General features: G+C 36.5%; 1 protein-coding gene across 1 annotated transcript; it reads left to right on the top strand.

Moving 5' to 3' along the window:
* Nucleotides 1-3,141: 3,141 nt before the first annotated feature.
* Nucleotides 3,142-6,193, top strand: LOC124307809 (protein spaetzle). Its single transcript, XM_046769903.1, has 6 exons — nt 3,142-3,496; nt 4,481-4,619; nt 4,714-4,913; nt 5,033-5,092; nt 5,403-5,506; nt 5,601-6,193. Exons 1-6 carry the CDS (start codon nt 3,383-3,385, stop codon nt 5,845-5,847), a joined length of 864 nt encoding a protein of 287 aa, XP_046625859.1. The 5' UTR covers nt 3,142-3,382; the 3' UTR covers nt 5,848-6,193.
* Nucleotides 6,194-8,522: the final 2,329 nt, after the last annotated feature.

Below are 8,522 nucleotides of genomic sequence, written 5' to 3'. Positions count from 1 at the left end.
AAGGTGCCCCATTTTAAAAATTTGATGTCAGATTAAAGGTCGCATACAATTGGTAAATGATATATCCTCAAAAGATTTCCCAAAATCATTTCAGGAAGACACTTTGATAGATGAAGACGTTTAAATCCTTCTCATCGAAATGGAGACAAGCGCTTATTTGGCAAATTTTAAATAAAAAATTTGAATATCGCTCTGTATAAATATATTAATAATCGAGTAAGTTGAAATTAACTTTACGCGGTAGTTAAGAAAGACTTTTATATCTTGAGGTTATCGACCAGGAAAGTGAACAAATCGATTGATGTTAAAGAAATAACATTCGAAAAATCAAATAGGTGTGTGCATTAGTTCGGTAATTTTGTTATTCTTTGATGTAGATTATTGAATGGATCATTAAACGGAGGAAAAATACGACCCAATGTTCGGTAGAAATTATTACAAAGTGGCTGGTGTTTTTAGCTTTTGAATAAATGTTTCGTATATTTCCAGTTTACATATTCCATGTTCCAGAAAAATGACTTGATCAATGCGAATTTAATTTGAGTAAAAATTCATCGAAACATATCTCCGAAACCGTGAGAGCTAGAGGTTTGAAACTTGCAGTTTCTTTGCACATTAGTACATACGACAAGATGTCAAAATCACCGAAAAATTGAAATTTCGGCTTTGGTTTTGTTTCGAAATTATTTAGTAATATGTATAAACAGCTGCTAATAATCCCCCTGCTGAGCTGCACGGATTTCACTTGAATTGTATGAATTTTAAGACGTAAGTCATATATTACAATATAAAAACGAATCAGACACAAGATTAGCCTGAACGTTTGAATCAGTCATTCGTTAACTAAGCTCCTCCCATTCTCGGAGTTTCGATTGACTCGCTCTGTATACTACGGTATACAAAAACTACCGAGCTAAATTCCACAGCTGGTTTAGCATATTTTGATTCGCATTAACAAGTTTATTACGGACACAGTTAGTTTTGAAAATTATACGAGAATCATCATAAACGTTTATCGTCTTCCATGCAAAGCGTTGTAAATGCATTTTGACGGCATTTGCCATTTTCATTAATTCATTATCAATAACTTGGGACTTGGTGGATAAAAATTTAGATGATTATAACAGCAAGAAACGTCGTCGTTATTACAGAATACAGTCAATCAAATTATGAACGAAATTCGTGCAACGTTACTAGAAATGTATATTACACTAAAGCGTGTGACACCGCTTGCCGTTCGTTGTATTATTAAATTTCTGTGTAACAAATGATAAACAGGAAAACGTGACACTCTGAGCAACGGTATGAAAAAATTTTCATTAAGGGGAAAAAAATGTAAATATGATTTGCACCCGAGATGAATCGTCGAGAGGCCGCTGATCGCGAGCGTCTACTCAACAATCGGTAGCATGAGATTCGAACCGTAAAAAGCAGCGCGTTGTATACGAAATAAAATTAATAACCGCCTCACGTTTCCGATCGTGAGTAGAACAATATTTTTATGGCTCTTGAACGCGTGCGCAGTACGGTCGTCGGCTTTCGCTATTCATTCGACTCTAGGAAATCTCAGAGTTCAAGATGCTTACGCTCGTGCAATGAGAACATCCGGTAGGGACTTCTCCTTGGTCCACTAGCGCGTGATTGTTAATTAATCCGTGGTATAATTAATTATTACAACGTTGACTCGATCTTGTCGTGAGTCAGCGTAATACGTGACTAAAGTTTATCTTGAACGTGTAAAGTATCACTGTTACTGAGTGCTTTTGATCGAGGAACCTGGTTGGCTAAAATATGGTACATTTTATTTATTTTTTTCATTACGAAAAAAGTCGCGCATCGAGTATTTATCAAATAATTACATTCGTGAGCTGCGAAGCTGCGTCTAATTAGAAATGTGAAAATAGTTAATAATGGAATTGTATACGATTAAAGGATAGATTTAGAGCTCGACGAGGAATCGGTTTTTGTTGGTTTTTTTTTTGCTGAGAAAACTAGTTTCCGGCAAGTCACTGAAAGCTTTTTTTCAATTGAATTAACTGTTGAAACAAAGATCTGTTTCACTGACTTTGTGGAAAATAATCGGTTTAATGAGACTGAAGTTAGTAACGTTAACGTAACGAAACATTGGGGTAGAAAATTACTATTTTGCAAGTTTACAGTGAGTTAAGTCTGCATAATATGAATAAGTTTTGCCTTGTTATAATTTACTGCATTACAGACACCCCTGCAAATGCGAAATAACGATTTTTCCAAAAGGTAAATCATTACAATAATACTTAGAGATCACACCTATTTTTTCGATCACGAAGAACAATCCGGGTAAAAATGACTTTGTCTCATTTTCTATGTGTTACCATTTCAAATGTACGAGTACGATCTGCTTGAAAAAATTCAGGGGTATACATTCACTGTCTTGGAATGTAACAGTGTAGTTTAGAAGTATAAATATGAGTCATAAACATGAGAACAAATAGCTGAAAAGAGAGAGATTTTTTAAGAATTACTCTTTGAGTAGAAAAAAGTTTGGGTCAGAGTGACTCTTTATGTTATCGAAGGGATAACGTTACTAACTTCAGCCTTATTTGATCATTAACCTTTGAAAGCGATTTAAAACGAAGCATCAATGTCTAAACTTTTGTTTATATCTCCAGTATATTAAAGTTTTGTAATTTTAAACACATGCAGATGAGTTACTCATATAATTACTTGACAAATACTCAGCGTACGACTAAACGTCGTTACAAAGTTAATGAAAAATAAAATCAGCACCGCGCAAAGTGACTTTGAAAATGACTTAAATTTACAAAATACCAGGTCATCTTTTCAATGGCTTGCTGAATTTGACTAAAGTCCAAAATCGTCGTCGCTTTGAAATTCGCGTCGATACGCAGGTTCAAGCTCCAATCTCACGATAGTTCAGGTATATTGTATAAACGACTCGGCAACCAATAAAAATTTCACCATTATACCGACCCTTTCAGTTAAAATTTCCCCTACAGGTCTGCAGCGTCATAAACGTGTCCTGCGCTTACGGATTGTCCTAATCCTCACGCCCCACTCGCGAAAATCCCTTTTCCCCTTCGCCTCGGCGCTTATTGGCTTGTGCGAATAACCCGGCTGGTTATAAGTACAGGGAACAAGGTTGAGCGGGTTTAATCAAGTGCAGTCTGTTAGACGAACCATATCGGCTGACTTTGCTCTCTGTGAAAATAAGCCTACTGCACAATTGTTCACCGATTGTCTAGTGAACAAGAAGTGAAGCCACGGAATTGTGAAAATAAATTCCTTAGTTGTGTGATTTTATCTACCATTCGAAGTGACGCGTCGATCTGACTCGCAACTCGCCTTAATCGAATCGCGAAGCTGAAATCGCGCCAGTGAGATGACGTTCATAATCACAGCCGGCACAAGACGGGAATCCAGCGGCACAAGGATTTCGCTGCCTAAGCAACCGTCTCGCAGATTGGTTCTCGTCGGATTAATTTTGGCCACCATGGTAAGTGCTTTTTTCTAAAAATGATAATCTTCAAAAAGTTCCAAAAGCTGACCGATATTTCGCGTGTCGCCGACTCGTCTTAAACGGATATTTTTTACGTAAAGTTCATCTCCGTATAGTGCATACGACTTGTCTACGAGTCATCACATTACGTAACGATAGTTGCTGGTGCCTTCTGCAATGGGATTCTAGGTACAGATTGCGGAATCGTTGACGTGACGAGCGTCACTCGGAACGTTGAAATATAAACACAGGCTGCTGTGTGCAGACCGAGAGAAAACTGATAAACATTCATTGACGCGAGTACGAATGTCTTTTATTCGATGAAAAAAGAGTTCATTTACCGTTAACAATGATTTCTTATTATTATCAAATTCGCATAGTTGAGCCAATTGTGATTTATCAACCATTCCTTGGCCCACAGTGAAAACTTGATGATATTAACGAGACGTTTATTTCTCCATATGCAAATATACATTTTTAAACGGTAAATAAACTCTCTTTTCGACGTGCGATGACATTCTATCGATATTTATTATTTTAAGGAATTTGCCGAATTCGGAGTTTCCGATAACGCCTTTACGGGACCATCTTCGATCATTAGTTCCAAATATAAATATAGTTACGAACTGTTTACCCTCAGCCGGGGCCTTGACGATTTCTGATGCTATCTGGCATACAAGTAATTCCGCTAACTGTTTGCCGTTCGCCTTTCACGCGAATGTATTTCAAGCTTGCCGGTATATCTTTCTTCCCAGTTCTTTCTCTTTCTCTCCAGCTAAATTTACCTCGTTATCGAATATAACGAGTTGAAACTCAAATACTCGAGCAGTTTATCGTATTGCAAAATTTTGTACATGATTTCGAGACACTATTAAGATCCTAGGACAAATTTTCGCATTAAAATTTATCACTGCTCTGCAAGATTATGTTAGGAGAAAATTAAAATAATTTTTTTCTTATGTTCAAAACTTGCTCTTGCAGATGTTCGAAATTAGCGTATCGATGCCTTCGTCGATAACGTCCAGGTCCGACGACCAACACGACGAGTCCGTTCGTCCAAGATCAAAACGCCGTTGGCTATTGCCGAGCGAATTAAATGTAGATAGACAACGAAAGACCGGTGAGTAAACGGCTGTTCTATGATTTTTCCTCTTCCCTAAAAACCGTGGCATAAAGCGCATGGATCATTCTGACGTCTCTCTCTCTGATTTCAGCACGTGACAGAATACCAAACGACAATATAGTTTTCCCTGACCAGGACCCGTCGCATCTGCCAAGAACCTTCATACCTGGACCAGATCCGGCATGCATAGATAAAACTTACTGCGAGGAGACGGACTTCTACCCCGAGAACTACGTCAGCAACTTGATAAAGCGGCAAAGCGATCTCAAACATCTGGCCGTAGTCGACATGGTGAGATTTCTCGCACTATTTTTTCTAGAAAACGACCGTATACCATATCTCTTTTGCCGATTCACTTGAAGTGTACAATCGCGTAAAAGAAACGGGCGGTAATTGGAAACAATTTTCAGCTCGACGATATCACAGAGAGATTCAACACAGACGACAGCACTCCTCTTTGCACCACTTCGGTAAGTGTCAAATTTTACCCCGAAAGATAACTGCAAAAGTTGGTACCAAATGTGACTAATTCGTTACTTGAAATCCCCGCATGAAGTCTGATCGTTTAACAATAAAGCGTATCGAACTTGAGTACAACACTTTGTCAGAGTCGTATTTCGGTCACGAATTGAGTATAAATTGAAGTCATCAAAAATCGAATTAAGTAACAGGACATTCTGTAAAGATAAGCAAAAATGGTACTATTGACTACAAACGTACCCTAATTTTTTGACCTACGCATCAGCGCCATTTCGCATCTAATTACAATTTATTTTCCAGGAGCGGCTCATCTATCCCAAGACCGCTCAGAATAGAGATGAAGATTGGCTGTTCATTGTGAACCAAGAAGGCTTCAGGCAAGGAATCCGGATCGAGACGTGCCAGTAAGTACGACGCGTGCGATTATCAATTCTCGCATTATCGATTGGCCGAAAAGGTCGAAGCGCAGTGTTTGATTGATTTTTAACCGTTGTGCAGAAAACCCGATGAACAATGTTCGGTGACCGGTGAATTTGGAAACGGGTACAAGACGGTGTGCAAGCAGAAATACATCTACCGCCAACTTGCTGCGATAAGCGAAAACGGGACGGCGATTCGTGAGTTGTTCAAGCTTCCATCGAGCTGCTGCTGTCACGTCAAAATACAATTCCCTTTCAACTGGATGAAGTTCAAAAGCCGATCCAACCCGACACAGAACCGATCATCTGCCGAAGTATCGACGTAGAAAAAGTCCGGACGATCATCGATTGACGATAGTACGAAATTAACGAGCCAATCGTGAAGATGATGGCTGTGCAGATTTTCACCCTTGTTAATGATGATTAGATTGTAGTTAGAATATCTCGGCGAAAGTAGGTAACTGTTAAAGAATTTCGTTGGAAAGAAACAAAACAATACGTGATAAAACTTTGTTCCTTGACGGTGTATCGAAAAATTCATTGTTTGAGCGCTGTTTGGAGAATATAGGAGATACGTCGTTTAGTTTTTACTTGATCATGAAACAAGTAGATTATATTATTATATTGGAAGTTTGACTTTGATGAAAACCAAAGAATGTGACTTGTATTGTATATTATATTATACAACGTAAGTATAGTATTAGATAAATTGAAAATCTGAAAGTCGGTCCAACAGCCGCAGACAATAGTAAAGAAATAATAGATGTAAACGTTAGGTAATAAATTAATAATAATAATAGCAATAATAATGTAAGTATCGAGTAGGGCCAAGTTGATAAGCTTATCGAATGAACTTGGCTCGACCTATCGCCTGCAGCAATTTTTATACCGTTCGCATTTACTGTTTTTTTTTTTTTCTTCGTCACATCAATGTATTTATTTACATATTGTACGTAGCCTATAAAATAGTAATAGATTGTACGATATCGCAATTGTATTCAAATACTTGTGTATACACTTATGTAATAAATTGTATTAAAAATTTCTGTTTGAAATTTAAGAAAAACACATGTGAAGCATCTAAGATATACTTTTCGCATATTAATATTCAACGACTTAAATGACTGAATATTAATATACCATTATCAAATTTCATATTCAAAAAATGTATTAAATTTCAAATACAATTTTTTTTAAACTTTCAGTTCATTGAAAGTCAATAGTTTTTGTATATGAAAATTAATAGACGGTATGCATGAGAATTTGAAATTTTTCTGAAATTTCATATTCAAAGTTGTCTTAAATTTCATATATCAAGTACCTATCCAAATATGTAAGCTTATTGAAAGTTAATAATTTTCGTGTATGAAACGTAACGGTCAAAATCTATGAAATTTGTAAATTAATATTAATATTCATCTGAATTAGATGTTAAATTTTGTGGGAAATTTTTATTGTTCAATGCCCATCAGTTATTATTAATGTTTGGTATTTAGTAATTTAGTACATGAGTATACTATATGGGGCATTTCACAAAGAATCGACCAAGCCAAACCGATGGGATCGAGAATTTAAGTCATATATTTTTGTCTAAAAGGTTTTTTGTATGGAAATATACACCTGAAGGGATTTTTTAATTGCTGCCTTTCTTTGGACAGAATCACTCTCAGTCAATTTGAAAAATTTCATTTTCAAGGCTGAGTTTCTACTAGAAAAAAATGAATATTTCAAAAGAAGATCAATAACAAAAAGGTTTTGTTTTTGAATGTCGTTTCAAGAAAAAAATTGTTGGTATCATAAAAATCAGCAGAACATTAAACGAAAAAAAATCCACCGGAATTGATGGAATTCATTTTTCTTCGACAAGGGAGAAAATTGATAAATTCTTCGTGGTCCATCTTTTTGTATTTTTAAAAATCGTGAGACTTGAAAATTTAAGCCTATCGACCACGTGGTAAGCGGTAAAAGATTCAAGATACAGCAGAATTTTCCAGCTCATAACCTTGGAAGGCTAATTGATTTTCTTACTAATAAAAGACATTAACAACGAGTGTAAGATTCGTTCCAACGGTCCTTGAATTCCTGACAAATAAAAAGACTTTCTCACCGCGCGATGTTAATTCTTAGGAATGTTATTTAGTTGCGGATGAATCCCAAGACAGTAATTAATGTAAACTAGACACTTCAGCTATCGACGACCGGTGTATTGAAATCCAGACGTGAATGAGGCTCTGCTAAAATTCCTTGAGTAATTACAGGCAAGGCAGTATGGATTTATGGCGTAATTGTCTAAAGGCTCAAGCGTTTATTGTACTATCGTTAAGCTGACGAAAGGATGGCTCTAAGCCCAAATTTCGAAAAATTACAGTTAATACTCATTTTCCAAGGATATCAACACCGATAAATACCTGCAACTGCCACAATTGCGCCATAAACTTGCGGCCAATGATCTATTTGTACCCATCATTATCCCTTGCCCTGAGCATTGTGCCCGATATCTTTTTGATCCCTCGAAGAATTGGGGATAGTTTTATGAGGGTTGATTCTATGCCTGTTCTTCCAACGACCCAGGTGAGAGTATCCAAAGAAAAAGAGGCTCGACAGACTTGCGATAAGCGAGCGATTTTCGCGATTATTATTTACGATTATAAATGTTTATTAAACAGGCATCTAATTATAGATCGCTCAAATTTTTCAACCTGTTGTATATATTTTCAAGCTTGTTCTACCAAGCGGTGCTTCGATTGTTGACAAATGTTAACGCGGATTCCGGTGTGTTATACAACATGACTGTCTGCATGTCTCGATTAATTAACATCTTTTTTTTTTAACCCACAAAAATGTTTGCACACACCGAACCTCTCAGCTACACTTTAGCCACGCATAAAAATATCAACCCTTTATGAGGTCAATGCAAATATACAGTTTTCAATGCTTATAAATTTTCTGTTGTTGTTGTAATATCAAATCTGTTTGTTTAAACTTTTTTCCAGTTGAAAAA

The sequence above is a fragment of the Neodiprion virginianus genome, chromosome 6 (genome assembly GCF_021901495.1).
Source record: "Neodiprion virginianus isolate iyNeoVirg1 chromosome 6, iyNeoVirg1.1, whole genome shotgun sequence".
Taxonomy (NCBI): Eukaryota; Metazoa; Arthropoda; class Insecta; order Hymenoptera; family Diprionidae; genus Neodiprion; species Neodiprion virginianus.
This window is presented reverse-complemented; position numbering and strand designations above follow the sequence as displayed.

Excerpts from the sequence above, each read along its gene's own strand:
- LOC124307809 (XM_046769903.1), top strand. The coding sequence starts at position 3,383 with ATGACGTTCATAATCACAGCCGGCACAAGACGGGAATCCAGCGGCACA. Across the intron at positions 3,497-4,480 it reads GATTAATTTTGGCCACCATG|ATGTTCGAAATTAGCGTATC; the intron begins GTAAGTGCTTTT and ends TTGCTCTTGCAG. Across the intron at positions 4,620-4,713 it reads AGATAGACAACGAAAGACCG|CACGTGACAGAATACCAAAC; the intron begins GTGAGTAAACGG and ends CTCTGATTTCAG.